Genomic DNA, 17,338 nt, shown 5'->3' on the forward strand with positions numbered 1-17,338 from the left:
GGGAGATTGTTGAGCTTAGGAGAGCTGAAAAAGAGTTTTGATGATCACAACAGCCGGAGACAACAAGTGTGCAACAACAACATTGAACACAAAAACAAAGTCAAGGAAGTTCAAGAAAAATGCTTTGAAGTATAGCTATGTAATAGTGTTTAGGAAATAAGGTGTTAAAAGAATTGTTATATTTGTGCTTGTGTGTGTGCTTTGTGCATTAAGCAAATCTTGTCTAAAATCAAGTAGGGAGTAGATGATGATGAGTTGAGAACATTGGAAAATTATTTTGAGACTTAAAATGAAGTTTTAAGAACTGACTCAAAATAATCGATTATTGTTAAATATAATCGATTATTTCAGCAAATGGGCTAAGTGGAATGCCTTGCTGTAATAATCGATTATTTGCCAAAATAATCGATTATTTCAGAAACAACTCTATGGAATAATCGATTATCCAGCTAAATAATCGATTAAATTGTTCTTGGTTGATTTCCAGAAATATGAAGAACAAAATAATCGATTATTCTTTAAAATAATCGATTATCTGGGTTTGAACTTTTATAAATAGACTTGAACTATTTTGAAACATAAGACAATTGAGTGAGAACTGATAATCAACTTCTAAAAGCACTTTAGAGAGTCTGTGTGACATCTTGGAAAGGTTTCTTTGTGAAATTCCAAGAAGAAAAACATTTGTGAAAGAACTTGTGAAAATCATCATCATCATCATACTCTTGAAAGAGAAGGACAAAGAATTGTTCAAGAATTCCAGGTGAATTCGTTTCATTTTTGTTTCTTTGTGAATCTTTGTGGAAAATCTTGAGAAGGGTTTCTCAAGTGATTAAGGTTCTTGTAGTGGGATCTACAAGGGGTACTTTCTTGGGGTCAAGAAAGTGATTATCTTTTAGTAGTGAAGTATATGCATGTGTGTTTGCTTGTAAACCTTCTTGCTTAAAGATAGTGGAAAAATCTTAATCAGGTGGTGATTAAGGACTGGATGTAGGTCACATGTGGAGTGGCTGAACCAGTATAAAAGACTTGTGCAATCTTCTTCAACCTTATCTCTTGTTTTGTAATTTCTTGATTGAGTTTTAAGGAAGATAAAATTTGATTAACAAGTGAATGTAATTCTTGATGTTTTAAATCTGTAAATTGAACATTGTTGATGAACCTCATGATGTTGTAATCAAGTTAGCATATTGCATACTTATTATCATAACAAGTCTTGAGAAGTGCTTCAAGTGAGAATTCTGTCATAGAAAAGTTTGTAATTGAAAGTGAAGATCCAAAAACTCTGATAAATTTTTAAAGGGTCATTGAATCCAATTCACCCCCCCTCTTGGATTTGGCCATTCTTTTCTAACATCTATGAGTGCCTATGAAATTTGTGAAAACCCTTGTTTATATAGCAATGTGGATTTTGTACGTTTCTTATGAGCATGAGATGTTATGAGTGAGTCATACATATGGCTGATTATGTATTGAGTGTTATGATTATGAATCTATAAGTGCTTGTGAATCTTGTGAAAACCCTTATTGATAGAGCAAAAGGGATTTTGTATGTTTCTAATGAGCATGAAATGATATGAGTGATTTGTATGTACATTAGGTGTTGTGGTCATGAATCTATAAGTGCCTATAAATTATATGAAAATCCTTGTTTATAAAGCAATATGGATTTTATATGTTTCTTATGAGCATGAGATGCTATGAGTGAGTTGTATGTAGGATTGATTGTGTATTGGGATATTATTTAATTGATGTGATGAAGTTATTGGGATGTGATGATGTATGTTGTGATGAATGTGATGATGATGAATTGTTGCGATGTGATGATGTATATTATGATAAATACTATGATGAGATGAGAGGAATAAGTTTAGTGTTGCGGATTGGCACTCAAATAGATGAGTTATGCATATTATATTTGTTGTTATTTGTGTATTGAGTGCATGCATACATGTTTTGTTTGTAGGATAGTGTGAGTCTATGCAGGTGGAATATTGTAGGTCATCTACTTATACACTAGGAGGTGTTATAGTAGGAAAGCCTCTAACGGGAATGGGAGGCTACCATGGGTGGTCCCTACACTATTCAATGAGGTGGCACTGTTCCATGACTTCCAGGCTATTATGTATTCTCGATGATGAGGAGATTGGAACCACATGCATACAGAGTTAGGAGAATGCATTATACGAGTCTTAAATTATGATTGAGTTATATTGTGTGACTTAATGATTATGAATGATGAAGGAATGTATAGAAATGGTTAGTATTGATGTATGAAGATGGTTATTGTACATGTATGGAAGAATGGTTCTATGTGTGAGACGTTATTGATATGATAGATATGTGTGTGTCTACCTTTATGTCTTATATATGTTATGTATGAATGAGATGTATTCCCACTCTCTATGTATGTATGTTTATGTTTGGGTTGAATGTGACTTGTAGGACTAGAACAAGTACAAGAGGATGTGTTTGATGAATGAGAGGTCTAAAAAGGGTTTTTGGTCTAGTTAGTGTGACATTGGGGCAAAGTTTAGTCTTAGTAGTTATTTGCATTTGTGAAACCTCTATTTTCTTATATTTTCTTGTTGAGAGTTTTGTTCAAATATGTGGTTATCCATAGCTTTAATTTATACATTATCTTTTTTTTTCTATAATAAACTTAGGGATAAAGTTTTGTGAACTTTTTTCCAAAGTGTTGAAGATAGGAGATTTACTATTATTTTTATGAGATTCTTCTTATTAAATTATTTGTTTTTTTGTTAAATTATTTGGGGTAGAAGGGTATCACATTTAGTTGTATCAGAGCAAGTTGGTTCATTTGGCCAGTGTCTTATGTGTTTGCCATGTTTTTTGTGTGTACTCCGAACTTGTATATTTTATGTTGAGTGTTTTTTAGTTACTATGTAATTTTTTGTTAATCAAAAAAAGTTAAGGTTGATAGTGCATAATTAATACATATTTAAGTACATTACATTGGGCTTATTTGACGTTTAGAAGTGTTTTAAATTGATAAATTAGTTAACATTTGTTTTAGAGGATTATTTTGATTTTAATTCTAAATTCTAGTTAATTTTCATATTTTTTTTATCCACTTTGACACGTTGTCTTGCACAGGCCATATCAAGAGCTCCCAAACACAAAATTGAACTTTTTTGGTGTACTTGGAAATCTAAAAAAGAGCTCTACAACTTCTCTATTAAAAGTTTTACTCAGCTCAAACGTTTAAAGGTCTAAAAATGTGTCTCAATGTTACGTCTCTGCACTTCATTTTAGGTTTACTTTAGGAACTTATTATATTAGTAGTCTAACCTCATTAATTAGTTAATAAGTGGGTTGGGCCTTGTAAATATTTTGATTAGGCCCAGTATATTGATCTATTAATAGGTGTTATAAGACTTGTTATGTACACTTTCTCTCATATTTTTGAGTTTTAAAGTTGTTTCCTTTACAAGTTTCTCTAAATTCTCTTTCTTTTTCTCTCTTTCTCTCTCTCTGAATTTTATCTCCATACTTTTACACGAATTGATTGCAACAACTCGATGGAGATGTGTAGCTAATTCGTTCATTCGATTTAAGGCTTCATGAATTATGGTAAAATTCAAGTTCCTGATCTATATCTACCATATGAATTCTCTTTATTTTCTTCTCCTTTCTAGATTTAATTTTTGTTTTCATGATTGATGACATATTTCCTAGCACAAGACCTATCACAAGGGCAATGTTAATTAAGGAGGATGCAAGAGGAATGGACTCATGGTGAAGGCAGAAAGTCTAAGCTCCTTTTGAGCTATAGGCTTATTACTTAGTCCATTTTTTCTCTTTGTGGTAAATATGTTTTTTTTTATTTGACCTTGTATTTTGGTCAAGTAATGTAGGAATTTATGTCCTTGTATTTTTTATTTTAAGGGTGTAAGTAGTAATTTAGGATGGGTGCAACTAGAAATGGCTTGTTGTACATATTGGGTTTGGAAGGCCTAAGAACACCTCACCATGATCCATGTGGGACATCCACTTGCACAACACACTTGGTGTGTTGGACGTCCAACATGGAGGGAACAAGGTGTTCCTAGGCCATTCAACGAGGCAACATCACATAATCTTGTCTAGTCACACCAAACATGCCATGCCACATGGTAAGCTCCCATTGGCTCTTCTAAATCTTAGATGGTGACATGAATCACATTTTCCTTGTGTTGCCACATGGCAAGCTTTTATTGGTTATTCTAGATCTAAGAAAGTGACATGTGGAGCTTAGGTTGGCTAGATGGTTAACTAGACTAGGGTTAGTTGCCTTGAAGTTCACGTTAACCTAACATAGGTCATTTTTAACCTAGATTAGAGTAACTTGCACCACAAGCTACTAAACCCTATATATTGGACCCTTCTTGTATATTTCAGTCATTTTTTAGCATTTATGAGATTCAAACTTGAGTTTTCTCTCTTCTAAAAGTCTTAGTTCTCTCTTAGAGACACTTCTCCTTAAGACCTTTTATCTTATGGCAAGGTCCTCCATTCTTGCTTATCTTCCACCTTAGAAGTGGCATGCCTCCATCTCTCATCTTCACCATCATTTTTTGAGTTTTGAAGCTTGGATTCACCATAAAAGAAGATAAGGAGCATCAAGGAGACTAATGGAGAAGATTCAACAATCATTTCTCCATTGGTTTTCATTAATGATTATGAATTTTGTTTTAATTAGATCTAGAATCGAAATTTATAATTAATTTTGGATCTAGATCTAAATTTAGATCTAGATCTAAATTTAGATCTAGACCTAAAATAACCTAAATTACTTAAATCAATCGTTTATCGTTCTTGAATTTCATAAAAATTGTGAGATCGCGATTGTGTTTCACATTTTTATGAAGTTCTTTAGATCTAGATATTTTTTTTTTAATCATGTTCGTGTTGATTTATGTTGATTAAAATTGAATTGTATTTTGAATTGTGAAAATTTTGTCGTAAAAATTAAAATCTTGAATCAATGTAATTACTTATTGAAATTTCCATTTAATTTTTTTGTTTGCATTTTTAATTATTGATCATTGTTTCGCTATTCCAAATTCTCTTGCTAACAATTGCGTGAAAATTTTAAATTTAATCATTCTTCAACAAAAAAGACCTAATTTATTTCCTATATTACAAATTGTTGTAGAAAATCTAGTAATTTTTTATAGTAATTTGACAATGCTTTCAATCATTCAATCCACAATCAAGCAACATTAGAACATCATCAAATCATCATATTTCAATCCCAAAACCCTCAATTTCACATGTAACACCACTAATCCTCAAGATGCACAAATTCATCATCCAAATGATTAATTCATAACAAATATAAGAATCTTAGCATAAAACAACAATACATCTACAATTGATCTCATATACATGAATTTTCCATCAAACAGACAATCTAGGAGACTTAGCAATCACCTCTCTACCCTGATCTCTCATATATGCCCAAAGGACTCGACAATCTCACTCCTCTACTTGGAGTGATGGTTATGTTGAACAATGGGCTTTTTGTAACTTTGAACGCTAATCCATGCTTCCTCTAGTGGTTTACCCTAGTTTTTCTCCTACGAGCATTTTAGGTTTTAGAAATGTACAATAATCTAATCATTTTCCTCTTTCTTCTTTTTAATTAGTCTCTAAATTGGTCTCAAAGTCTAACCCACAACCTCCTAAATTACCTCTCCCCATTTTATTTTTAAAATAAATATCTTTCTTATAATATTTTAATTATTTTAATTTATTATTTATTTATTATAAATAAAAAATGAGATATTACGATACTTCGAGTCGTTCAAGCTCGATTTAATGTTATATTTTAAATATATATATATATATATATATATATATATATTATTTTAAAATAATTATGTATTAATAATACAACTTTTTAACTTAATAAATAATATTTTGACTATTAATATCATTTATATTAAAATATATTATAAAATATACTTTAACCATAAATGTATATTTTTTAATTTTATAATTTAGTCATATACTACCTAATCCTAATTATAAGTAACAATCAAAGTTAAATTTTTTTTATATCCTTCATTTATTATTAACTTTATTTTTTATATATTTATTTATAATTAACATTAAATATAATAATCACTTAAATTAAAAAATATATTTAAAATAAAATTTGAATCTCATATAATTTAATCATAATATATTAATTATTTTTCTTGATCTTGATAATTTATTTATATTTTTTATAATTAAAACCAAAGATAATATTATACTAAAATTAATAAGTTGTGTTAACAAGTCAGATTAACCCAATTCATCTCAAATATTATAACGTTTTATTAGGTCATGTTTAAATTTTTACAAAAGGTGATCCAATTTAAATTTTGGGACGAGTAAGGATAAAAGTGAATCCATCCCTATCCACCCCACAAATACCCCTATTAGTCCCTAAAATTTTGTAAATCCATCAATTTTCTCCTTGGGCTAATATATTATTAACATTGAGAGGGCTAATATATTATTAAAATTGAGAGACTAATCTGAAGAATTTTTCAATATAACTTGATTTCTTATATTTTAAGGACTATTGCTTATATAATTTCAGTAGTCTATTTAAGAAAGCATGATACTTCAATGATTGATTTACTTTTTTAATAAGTAATTACTCGTACATAACCTCATTCATTTGATGGAAAAAAATCATTATAATTTATCTGTTTTATATAAATATCCATTAAATTTAAGTTTAATTTTAATTTTCATCCCTACATATTTTTCCTTAATTACACTTTCTAATCCATTCCTTCTATTCCCTAAATTTTATTAAAAATTATAAATAAGATTCATTAAATAAAGAATAAAACTTCCACAACAGTTCTTTTTGACAAATTTCAACTAAAAATAAAACTATATATTAGAATATACTAAAAAAAAAAAGTCGTTAACATTTCTCTTTTAAATAAAACTAAATTATTTGAAAAAAAATATTTAATAGCAACAAATGCTGCATGGAAACATAAGTACCTCAAATGTTTGATAAAGCCCTTGAATTACCCACCAGGCTAAGATGTGAGATATTTTGTCTTGCCATTTCCAACTGCACTCCTTACACAATTCTTAATAAGATGATACCTCCTGTGTTTATTTTTTATTTAAATCATTGAAAGCTTTGCTAATTAGCACATATGCTTAAATAATATCATATATTTAATATGCATTTAGTTCTTAAGCTTTTATTAATTTTTATTTTTAAATCTCTCAACAATTTTGTTACTAGTTTTAATCTTGAAATTTTTGCTGATTTTTATTTTTGATCCTAAAATTTTTCCTTTAATTAACATTTTAGTCTTTGACATCAAGATTTTTATTTATAAAAGAAAATTTTAAAGATGAAAATCAAATAAAATTTATTCAAAATAAAAAATTAAAATTAATATAAATTTAAAAACTATTAACCTTTAATTTATAAGTATTTAACTGGCGTAACCCAACAAATAACTTTCAGTAATGATTATATATCAAAGGTTAAAATACTTTTTAAATTTCTAATCTTATAATTTTATTTACTTTACCTTTTAATTCTTATAGTTTAAAATAAATATTTTTAGTTCTCACACTTATCTTTTCCATCATTTTTAATCTCTATAATTTAATATAAATTCTTTAATTTCCTATATTTATAATTTTTTAATCTTAAATCTTTATTATTAATTTTTTTTATGTTGTTTATTTTGTGTTGACAAATAATTTTGTAAAGATAAAAAAAATATTTTAACAATAAATATCACAGATAAAAATATAAGAGACAAAATACCAAAAAAAATTAATTTAAAATAACTCAAAAATAAACTTGACATAAAATATACAAAGTTAACTTGATACTTATGTCACATCAATGTTATAAAAAATTTAACAAAGATTTAAAATTTTAAAAAAAAAATGAAAGTGTAAAAACTAAAAGATTTATCTTAAACTATAAAACTAAAAAATATTTTAAAAAATAAATATAAGAATTTAAAAATATATTTTAAATTATAAAAACTTAAAAGTAAAATACGTAAAACTATACAAACTTAAAAAATTATTTTAACCTATATTAAAAAAGTAAAATAAGATGTATTAATGAGATTAAAGAAAAAACTAAATAAGTAATGTGTAATCGTGAGACTCAATAAGCATTAAGTGAGAAAGATATAGCCTTAGAATGCCAAGAATTAAATTGTACTACTTTAGAAGACATTACTATCCAATTGGACGTATCAATCCGCATCCTAACTATTCAAATGAAGAAAAATACAGCTATGAAAAGTAATTACATTGGAACCTAATGACCATTTTTAACTATCATCAAAAAATTGGAAGCTAAACAACAAATCTAGAAACCTAAATCTCCTAAGCTTCCTGTCCAATGAAATAAGGTGCAAGAAATCCATATTTGATTCTATGTTTTAACAACATCAGCAACTTCAAAATCTTCCTATGTGTAGTAGATTGATGACCACAATGAAGTTCCCTTTGTACACAGAAATCAACATTGAGGGAACCCACTCAACCCTCAACCAAAATCACCCACAGCCTGCAAAAACAAGAAAACCTTTCCTTAGTATAATCATGTCCAAGTTCAAAACAAATAAAGTGCATATCATGTTACTTAACTAATGATAACACACTATAATTAGATAAATTTACACAAGTCTAACAAAATATAACACCAACATTCTTGGTGACAAGACCCATATGCAATGCAATTCACCAAACAACGAATGTGTTTGCTAACAGTTATGTTATTATGAACACTTATAAGGACTTTTGACCATTTAAAAATTATATATTATGCTTTAAGCAATGATAATAATCATAGATTGCAACACTAACCAGAAACATCCTACGGATTAGCTTCACTGTAAAGCATGTTTGAAACCTTGTGACGTTTAAGCCTCTTAGCCCTGCAACCAAGGTAACGAAGAACTTGATCGTCAATTATAGGATAGATAACTACAATGCCACTAATAAAACTATTATATTCAGTATTCCCAGATGTTTAGCTACATGTTCCCTGTCCATACCCTTGTGCATGCACCTCAAACAAAATGTTGCGCTCACAATGATAGATAACTGCATGCATGCACATGGTTGAGTTTAAATTGACAAACATTAAAAAGCGATTATTAAGGTTTTAAATAGAAAATCTCACATATTATCATTATTATATCTTAAAGTATCTTAGATGATTTCTTAGAATCCATTTTCATAATTCACTATATTTACTAATTAATAGCTAAAGAAAATTGTCACAAATTATATTTTTCATCATATTTCCCGATCTATCTTTGCATGTTCTGACATTAATGTGTGATCACTATTCACTCAAATACATTCAACACCTTCACTAAAACTAGCTTTGGTAACTATTTACCATCACGTTCTTTACATATATAAGTTATTGTATAACGAATGCAAATTCTCTAGTATTAAGTACCATATGGTCCAATATCTAAAACCACAAGAGCAATTCACCTCAACTTTAATAAATTAACTCACCTTGAGGAAATATACCTATAAACCTCGTCCTTCTTTTCATGACCATAAACAAACCATTTTTCCTCTGATGCTGTAGCAGTTTCATCTTGTATTTTAATATCTGCATGTTGCATTCTTTTAGAAAACTTGCTATATCCAAAATCACAACAGTATCATCATTCCCAAAAATTAAACTAATGCATTTTAAGAATTACCTTGCAACAGAATAGCATCACCATTGTAACTTCTAAGTTTCCAAAATGCATGACCATTGAAGTCCACAAACTCGGGCTTGATTCTCATAGCATCGGAACTATTATTCTCTATAATATAAGAACAACAAATGTCAATCATTACAATATCAGAAACATTAAATTCTTACAAGATAGAAAGTAAACAAACATGGCTTTCCATTTTGATCTCAGTAAGACCACTTATTAATTTACCAAACCAAGTTGATGCATAATTCATAAACATCATAGCATACCTTTTGGAATTGTGCCCTTCAACTCAAGCATCTCAGCATGAGCTTGAGCCATTTCAGTCTTAATCTTTGTAAGAAGAGCATGGTGCTTCTCCGTTGGAAAGGGAGACACATTTGGCATAAAAGCTTTAGCCATCTCTTTCTGCAACTTCTCCCTAAGACCCTTTTCCTGTAGATAACATGCATACAAAATTATAAACAACAATGTAACAGCAAGGACAATGAAGATACAAAGAACATAACACCTTGCTTCCCGTTACCTTTTCCTTAGCTGCAGCTACCTTTGACTTTGCTTCTTTAACATCTACTGCACGCCTTGAATTTTCATCTTCAATATAACTTCTCAATTTCCTGGACACATTAAACATGCTTTCAATCACTTATAACAAGATTAAGAAGACCAACAGAAAAGGAAAAGATGGATGAAGAGATGAAAAATAATAAAAACAACAGCAAAATACACAATAAAATTATTTTCTAAATAGACTTGAAATACTTACTCTGTGCCTAATGCTTCATCACAGAGAAAATTCAGCAGGGAAAGTTTTGAGGATAAATCTAAATTGTTGTATCCGTTGATGCCTTCTCGAAGCCAATCCAAAGGGAAATCTTTTAGTACAACATTAGATTCAGTAATTAAATCTTCTAGAGGCTTTAACCATGAATTACTTCCATTGTTAGTAGTTAAGGATGGGGACCTACACCAAAGTATGACAACTTTAATCCAAACAAATATTACAGAAAAAACTATCACCCCAATATTATAATTAAACAAATAAATTAAAGTTACAAAGAATAACTCACTCATTTCCTGAATCAATTAGTATCAAGGTCAACACTCTAATTTGAAACTGAACCACTAAAGTGTTTTGTCCTCGACGCAAAGTTCGTTTCCGTATTAATTCTCGTAAAATGGCTTCAGCTTCTCCTTTCTTTAGATCAATAGCCTGATTAAAATTATACACATTAAAATTATATACAGAAATAAAATTGAAAACTTGATAAAGCAATTATGAATGACTACAACATAATTGAGTTTAAAACAATAATTATATCCGCAACAATAACACCATTATATCTAGAATACATAATATCATAAAACACAAGGAAATATCATTCTTTCATTATGTAATAACTCAATTAAGTAACCAACTACAAAATAATCTAACATTTATTTTTTATGTTGCATGATATTAATAAAAACAGTAAGTAGTTGTGATTTTGTTATATTTCTGTACCACTAGAAGAATTATCCAATTATATAAGTTCAGTTGGTCAACTACTGCATGCAACAGTGAGTTGCAATTAATCAAACAAAAACATGAAAGAATAATACCTTTCCAAACACTCTGCAAAACTCTAAAAGCTGCAATGCATTCCCAACTTCTTCAGGTGGAAACTCACTGTCCAATATTTCTGTTATCTCAGTTCCAGGGGGCAAAGGAATTTCCTCTTCAATTTTTTCTATTTCCCTGTTGACACCATCATTTGGGAACCTTGCTATTCCTTCTTGGAGCTTGGCACCAGCATTATCATGGTACTTGGGATTGAAGAGATAATCTTGTGGAGCCAAAGTCACAGGACCAAGAATATCATTTGCATGGTCTCCAAAATCATTACAATTATTTTTGTTTGCTTGTGTTTGCAACCCAGAGGCAGGTCTGTCAGTATCATGGTTGCTATCTACTTTCGTTCCCTTTTTAGAGACTTTGTTATTATCCTTAGTGTCATCATTTGTATTTCCTTTTGTTTCTTTCCTTGGAACTTCTTTGCAAATTTTAGGCCTTTTCAAGCTCTTCTTTTTGCGAGCACCATCAACATTGTCTTCATTAGATATTTCCTTTAATTCTTCACGTTTTGTTTTCTTGGACATTTTGCACAATGATGCCTTCTGACCGTTCAGAGGGTCAAGCTTTAAATCACTTTTCACATCCGAAGAGTTTTCCTTCCCAAGTTCACCAGAGAGAAGTACTACAAGCTCCTACAAGAGATAACAAACAAGAACATCAAGCAAAATCCACAAGAGCCGGTATGATGCAGGGATACAAGTACAAGTATCAATAAGGCACATAAGACACAATGCTATAGAGTTTAAGTGGACCAATATCAACTATTCATACAATTTTATAGTAAAAACTAACTCCTCTCACAACCTACACCAATGAGTAAAATTTATCTGCCAGCAACTAAGATAAATAAAACAAAAATGAAATAACTACGGTACCTTATCTGATGCAATTTGCTTCATAGGTGAAACAGCTTTGCTCTTAACAACCTTAGCAGAACTTGAATTACGACCACGTTTCTGCTCCTGCCATAATTATCTCGTCAATCATCAAGATTTTTCATAGTTAAAGAGGAGCTCTTTAACCAGCAAATAATGTAAGTAACTTAATATGTCAAACACATGATAGATGAGATTAGATAGAGAGAAAAATAACACCTTTTCCACATTTGATTCCTTTGAAGGCAAAACAATGTCATTCACCTTGTTTGATTCTATATCCCCAGACTTATCAGCAGCTCTGCTGGCACTAAGCATTTCCGACACAGAATTGAAACCATATGCCTTGGCCATACGAATTAGTTGACCAGTAGGTTTTCGACCATGCTTTTTCCTACAAAAATCACTCTCTTCTTTCAGAATGAATTCACATATACAATACCACTCAAAATAGGTAAAGAAACTAACTCGCAAATACTACAGTTGCAGATGTCTCTACACTTTGGACATGTCCATTCAGCCAAGTCTTCCACATCTTCTGCAATTTCCCCATACCTAATTCACCACAGAAAAATTCTCAAAAGTGAAAACACATGCAAATATACAAGTAACTCTATCATTATACTTTCTTTTTAATTTGTATTTTGTACCAAGGATATCTCTTAACCAACAATTAGAGATTAATTTCTTCAAAACATCCTACACTTCATACATGCTTAATGTTTACACAAAAACTATGTTTAAGCAAAATTTATGATAAAGTGTCAAAGTCTTTTCCATACATATTCCCAAAAACATGTTTTTAACAAAATAGAATAATTTAGAAATTAAAAACATTTAATAAGATATTAAAAAATGCTTTTATTGCTGAAAGCTAACCTGTTTAAGAGGCACTTGTGGCAGAACCTAATGGGACATGGCTTCCCCTTCTTTATATTCTTACATGCAGCAGAAAAATCCATGGTTTTTTGCCGACACTTCAATGTTGAAAATCAAGAAACAAAATTGTTATCATCCAATTCCAAAAATAACTCAATCTAGAAACAAAAGCAGACACAAAATCACAAACTAAACAAAACCCAAACCAAAAGCAAAGCTACAAACATCATATTATCGTATAACCACATCATTCCCACGCTCCCACATTTAACAACACCCGGATTTCTCTATCCCTGCAAACCATCCCATGCAACGACACAAAATGGAATAGAACACCCAAAGTAAAAGAAAAATCACAACATCATAATCATTGTTTTCTTTTTCTTTTTTTTTCTTATGAGACTAAACTGCAAATCCTCTACTTGAAAAAGACAAACATGCTTAAGCAAGATAAGACCACATCAAACAACAACGACGAACATCTTAGTAGTTAACACAACATCATCTTCAGAACCCAAACTCTAAAGCAATCGGTTCACACGCTCTGAATATCATCATCTTTACACAACCCCATCTACCAAAGCTCCCATTTTCCACCCAATTCCCAAGTTCCCTCACATACCCACATTTGGATTTCGCCATTTCTACAAACCACAACACAAATCGCGCATAAAACGCAGTAAAAAAACAAAATGGGCATCTAAAAAATCACCCATTTCCCAAGTACCTGGTGACAAGTTTTCCCATTTGCAGAATCATAGACTCTGGTTCCCACTATTCTAATACCAATAGAATTGGAGCGCCTCCTTTTCTTGTCACCAGCAACAACCTGGTTCGACCCAATTTCCATGTTGCAGTCGGAGATTGAAGAGTCAACAGAGAGTTAAGAAAACAAACACCAAACACACAGCAACACTCTCACGAGCTAACTTTGAAATTTTTGTTGTTGTAAGTTATAATAAGACACTGAAAAATGCGAGTTTAATAAGGGTGATAATGTGAAAAATTTTAAGCTTGTTTTGGGAAAAAAAGAAATTCCCTCCTTGAATGGTGAGACGGCGGGAACAGAGAAGAGTTGCAAAAACTTTTGGTCAAATTTGAATTTGGTAATTTTGGGAGGGGTTGTTCACTCACTCTCTCTTTCTTACTTTATGATTAAAAAAAATGAGGGGATGTATCTTTTGGAAATATATAGAAATGGGTTTTATAAGAAAAAATAAAGAGATAAATTGTGTATTTAGATAAAAAAAATTTAATTCAATCTACTTTTAACTTTAAGGGGTGTATTTTAAAATTAGTTGAGTTCATCTCATTTAGTGTTGAAAAAAAATATTACACTCACAAATTTTTTTCTATTTTAACATTAGACCTATGTTTTTTTGTTTATAATTTTAAACAGGTATTTAAACATAACAAAGCAATAGTCACATTTCTTTTACACTTTATGCATTAAAAAGTATAAAAAAAATGCATTTCAAAGCTTATAGATCAATAAATGTGTTTAGACTGATAATACGTATTTCAAAGTTTTTAGATTGATAAATGTATTTAAAGCATGTTTGGTTTATCGTTGGATTTCATTAAACAGAGTAAACACACATTTCAAAGCATCAAATTGAGAAGTAATATTTTTTCTTTTTCGTTGAACATGATTTTGTGAGTTTTGGATCCTAAACCCTAAACCCTAAACCCTAAACCCTAAACCAAATACACACTTATACTCATAACACGCATTTCAAAGCTTTCAATATGATAAATGTGTTTAGACTAATAACTCGTATTTCAAAGCTTTTTAACTGATAAATGTGTTTAAACTTTTTAGATCGATAAATATATTTAGGAGAATTGTTTCCTCGTCCAAATGTATAAAATATTTATATTTTTTAATAAATTTATTATAAAATAATTATTTAATTTAATATTTTATAATTTAAATTATTTTTTTAAGTTTTGGAATATGTTTCGAAACATATTTCGAAACGTGTAGAATTTTTTATATATTTAAATTAATAACACGTATTTCAAAACTTTCAAACCAATAAATATGTTTAAACGGATAACAAACATTCAAAACTTTAAACTCATAATCAAACACAATTTAATTGTGGCTATAAATGTCTTTAATCTTAAATAAATATTTTATTCAGAGGATGTAAATGTAAAATTTATGTTCAAATTTAATGGAGTAAAAAGAATTTATATGCAAAGAAATTTATTATTTTAAGATATTATTTTAAGTGTTAACATTCATTGTATTTAAGAATTGAGAATAGTAATCAAGGGTTTTTTTTTCAATTGAAATGGATGAACATTAAAACAAAATTGAAACTAATTTATTATTATTAAGTTTTTTTTATAAATGACTATTTGACTTTGGGCATTCATTTATTGATTATTGTGAATTTAGTTTTATATATATGAATTTTAATATTTTTTTAAATATTAAATGAAGAAAGTATTAATTATTTTTTAATATTTAAAATAACTAAATTCAAAATAAAATAATAATTTTATTTTTTGATATATGAAAATGGTAAAAAAAAAAAAAAAAAAAAAAAGGATGATGCGCGATGATTATTACAAAGTTAATGATCCATAGAACATCCCTATAAAGGAGAGACTCGCAACAAGAGATAATTTTGTGTAAATATTTCCACTAAGTAGAATTTTAATGATATTAGAGGTATTAAATTCACATCATTGAACATGCAAGTTCTGAACAAATCCTAGACAATTTGTGCAAACCCACACTGATAATATAATTTAATAATTACAAGTTTTAAATTTTGTTCATTTATTTATTTTATTTGTGAAAATACATTTTTAAAATTATTATATTCAATTTATTTAATAAATTATATTAATTATCATATTCCATTTATGTTCACTAGTAGAGAATGAGACATTCTATACCTTCACTAAAAATAAAATAAATAGGTAGTTATTATATTATTTTATTTATTTTTCTTTCTTGTATTAAAAAATAATTATTTAACGAGTAGTAACTATTTAGTTTTAGAGTAAACTAAAATATGTTTTTAGTATTGTAAAATGAGTATGTTTTAATTTTGATCCCTATAAAATATTATTTTTATTTTTTATCTCTAAAATTCAAAACTATTATGTTAGTCAATATTATATGGCCCTTTCTAACTATGTATGTACTCATTAAAAGATTATATGACTAGCCAAAGAAATACCTATAACTATATGTGATATTTTATTTACCTGTGACACGTTGACACTTCTAATTTTTTTTATAAGTCCTTAAAATAAGTCTTAAATATATACTTTAAAATGATAATTGGAGACCAAAAATAATAACTTTAAAATTTAGAGAGATAAAAATTAAAGAAAAATATTTACACTATAGAGACCAAAACCAAAAAATAAATTATTTTACATGGATCAAAAATAATGTTTATAAATTTTGGAAAAATGAAAATCAAACAAAAAAAGTTTATAGAAACCAAAACAAAACTCGTTGATTTTACAATGATTAAAAATATATTTAAATTAAAAATATATAAATAAGGGGGGAAATCTATATAAAAACATAAACCAAAATGCAGTTAAAAAACAATGTATTCCCTTTAAATTATTAAGTTTTGGGGGAAGATTAACATATTTTAAAGATTTTAATATTTGTGTACTTGAATTTGTACATTTATTAATTTCACTACTTTAATTTTTAATTTTGAAATTAATTAGACAAAATAGAATAATATTATCATAATTAAAAATGTTTGAATATGTGCATTCACTTATTATATTAATGATATTAGTTTTAAAATAATAAAAAAATGTAAAAATAAAAATAAAAATAATATTTTTTTATTTTAAATAAAATATTATTTGGAGAATTTTTTGTAATCTAAATGTTATATTTTAGAATTTGACTCCTTTAAAGTGAAGGGTGCAGAAGATAAAGTACAATAATAATCATTAATTAAAAAAATAATAATAAAATAAAATACATTATAATAATTTTTTTAAAAATTTAAAATTAATTATAAATAGTATTTTATCTTGAATATATGTTTATTATATATAATATAATTAAAAATTTTAGAATAAAAAATTATATATATATATATATACATAAATACTATGTTTGAATATATAAATTATAATTGAAATTATTATACATAAATATTTTTAAACATATAGATTATATTTTATATTTATGATAAATAATTTGTATTATAATATAAAAAAAATGTTTTTATTCATTGATTATT

The 17,338-nt window shown here is 28.2% G+C and overlaps 1 protein-coding gene across 3 annotated transcripts; it reads right to left on the reverse strand.

Moving 5' to 3' along the window:
• Positions 1-8,168: 8,168 nt before the first annotated feature.
• On the reverse strand, positions 8,169-14,237 carry LOC109814014 (uncharacterized). 3 transcript variants are annotated; one of them, XM_020378334.3, is made up of 14 exons: positions 13,825-14,237; positions 13,098-13,195; positions 12,687-12,773; positions 12,483-12,612; positions 12,219-12,305; positions 11,331-11,975; positions 10,799-10,941; positions 10,495-10,692; positions 10,255-10,345; positions 9,998-10,163; positions 9,726-9,833; positions 9,532-9,631; positions 8,866-8,936; positions 8,169-8,566 (listed from the first exon to the last, which is right to left on the reverse strand). In XM_020378334.3, the coding sequence occupies exons 1-13, from the start codon at positions 13,945-13,947 to the stop codon at positions 8,876-8,878; spliced, it is 2,037 nt and encodes a 678-aa protein (XP_020233923.2). In that variant the 5' UTR covers positions 13,948-14,237; the 3' UTR covers positions 8,169-8,566; positions 8,866-8,875. The 3 variants fall into 3 exon arrangements, with proteins under 3 accessions (XP_020233923.2, XP_020233922.2, XP_020233921.2); XM_020378333.3 differs by having other exon boundaries at positions 12,219-12,299; positions 12,438-12,612; XM_020378332.3 differs by having other exon boundaries at positions 12,438-12,612; positions 13,825-14,236.
• Positions 14,238-17,338: the final 3,101 nt, after the last annotated feature.

Source organism: Cajanus cajan, chromosome 2, assembly GCF_000230855.2.
Source record: "Cajanus cajan strain Asha chromosome 2, NIPB_CcT2T_4, whole genome shotgun sequence".
Lineage (NCBI taxonomy): Eukaryota > Viridiplantae > Streptophyta > Magnoliopsida > Fabales > Fabaceae > Cajanus > Cajanus cajan.

What these genes read in the sequence shown, in the direction of transcription:
- LOC109814014 (XM_020378332.3), bottom strand. Translation starts at nt 13,947, where the DNA reads ATGGAAATTGGGTCGAACCAGGTTGTTGCTGGTGACAAGAAAAGGAGG. An exon ending in AGCAAATTGCATCAGATAAG is followed by an intron (nt 11,976 to 12,218) that starts GTACCGTAGTTA and finishes TATCTCTTGTAG; the next exon opens with GAGCTTGTAGTACTTCTCTC. An exon ending in GATGAAGCATTAGGCACAGA is followed by an intron (nt 10,346 to 10,494) that starts GTAAGTATTTCA and finishes TAATGTGTCCAG; the next exon opens with GAAATTGAGAAGTTATATTG.